Source organism: Myotis davidii, unplaced genomic scaffold (genome assembly GCF_000327345.1).
Source record: "Myotis davidii unplaced genomic scaffold, ASM32734v1 scaffold67, whole genome shotgun sequence".
In the NCBI taxonomy this organism is placed as follows: domain Eukaryota; kingdom Metazoa; phylum Chordata; class Mammalia; order Chiroptera; family Vespertilionidae; genus Myotis; species Myotis davidii.
In genome coordinates this window covers 305,054-306,771 of record NW_006298521.1, presented here as the reverse complement: position 1 = coordinate 306,771, position 1,718 = coordinate 305,054, and the positions used below count along the sequence as shown (strand labels likewise).

General features: G+C 67.3%; 1 protein-coding gene across 1 annotated transcript in view; it reads left to right on the top strand.

The window, feature by feature from the left end:
* The window catches only part of GRAMD4 (GRAM domain containing 4), a 71,294-nt gene that overhangs the window by 40,362 nt on the left and 29,214 nt on the right, over positions 1–1,718 (top strand). Inside the window, exon 5 of the mRNA XM_015570732.1 lies at positions 80–244. Coding sequence (XP_015426218.1) covers positions 80–244 — 165 coding nt within the window. The remainder of the gene's footprint in view (positions 1–79; positions 245–1,718) is intronic.

Below are 1,718 nucleotides of genomic sequence, written 5' to 3'. Positions count from 1 at the left end.
CCCCTCTGAGCGGGGCCGCCCGGCTCCAACGCCCGCCTGGTCTGGACAATAGAGGCCTCACCCCTTCTTCCTCTTCAAGGACCGAGGAGCAGGCGGCTCAGCAGCCTCCGAGGAGCCAGGCCCCGGTCGCCAACGGAGCAGGTGGGTCCCGCGGGCTCCCGGCTGGGGGGGGGCTGGGTGGCGATCCTGTCCCGGGGCCCACGTGGCCGGGCCCCCTCCATCGGAACCAGGTTCGCGTCTCACTGTGAGTCAGTGAGTCGTTGCAGCGGAGGCAAGTCGTCCAATCAGAATGTGGTTGCACTTCAGCCCTTCCCCCCGAGCAGCCGTGTCCTCATCACGTGGGCTCCGTGGCCAGCAGTGTGGCTGGCCGTCCCGCATGGGGAGCAAGGGGGCGACCATGGGGGGATGTGCCCCCCGCTCCCGGGGTCAGGACTCAGACCTGCTCTCGCCCTTTTCTTCCCGCCACAGCGCACATCTGTTGTGCACGGCGCCCTTCACACTTTCTAACTCACCCGGCAGAGCATGGCGTGGGAGGACACGGGGTTTCCCTCTGGCTGTCAAGGGGCCTCCGTGGTGGGCCCTGGCCCCTGGAACTCGGACCCGGGACCCTAGACCCAGAGCCCGCTCCCACAGGCTGGCCATTCACCGGAAGCCCAGCCCGGCCTGGTGGAGCACAGAGAGTTACTAGGAGGGTTAGGGTGACGCACCACCCACTATACAGATGAGGAAACTGAGGCCCGGCGGGGGAGCGGGGGAGAAGAGGCCTCAGGGCAGGCGCCTGGCCGAGGCTGAGTTTGGTCCACAGCAGGGTCCCGCCCCTCCCGGCCCGGGTCAGCTGGGCTGCTCCTCTCCGGTCCCCGGTGCAGGACTGGCTGCGTGTCCTTAGGGTCCTGGTCCCCTTGTGTTCTCGGGCTCCGCGGCCGGCAGCCCAGGTTCCAGGCCAGGGACACAGGGGGCCCCAGGAACCCCTCCTGTGGGTGTGGGCCGTGCCAGGGAAGTGTAAGTTGCAAGGCCCCAGTTCCGTGGGCCCCTGGCTCCGGCCTCCCGTCCAGGCCCGGCCTCAAACCGAGTCCATTGTAATAGATTGGCCACTGGAGCGGGGCGGGCGGGAACCCCACCAAGTGCAGCCCCAGCACGAGGTGGGCGGGGACAGGTGCTGTGTGTGTGTGTGTTGGGGGGCCTGACCTGTCTCTGGGGGTAGGGACTCCAGCCTGTCTGCTTTTACATTTGTAATGTTTTGAGTTTTGAAAACTCGAACATCCCATGGCACGTGACTGTTACCTGCATTTCAAACACCCGTGTCCCCTGGTGTGTGCGGTCCCAGCTGCTTTAGAGAACAAGGCTCTCACCCTGTCCCGTGAGCACCCCAGCCCCACACCCCCCTCTGTGCCGGGGTGGTCGCTGCAGAACCCTCCCACCCTCGCCCCTGAAGCCACAGGACGTGACCGCCTCCTCCCTGTTCCCTCTTGCGGTGGCGGACACTGCCCCCTGCAGGCGGCCCCGAGACCTGCCTCCTGAAGGGACAGCTGGTGCAGAGCTCCCGTCCTGCAGTCCAGCCAGGTTTCTGAGGCTGGTGGGGTGGCTTCCAAGCCCTTGGCCCTGGGTGCTCAGAGCCCACTCGCTCCCTGCACCGCCCCCCAGGCCAGTCCCCGACACGCCCACTGGCTAGGGCACACGGCCCCGGGGAGTGAGCCCACGCAGCCAGCTCCCGGACAGAC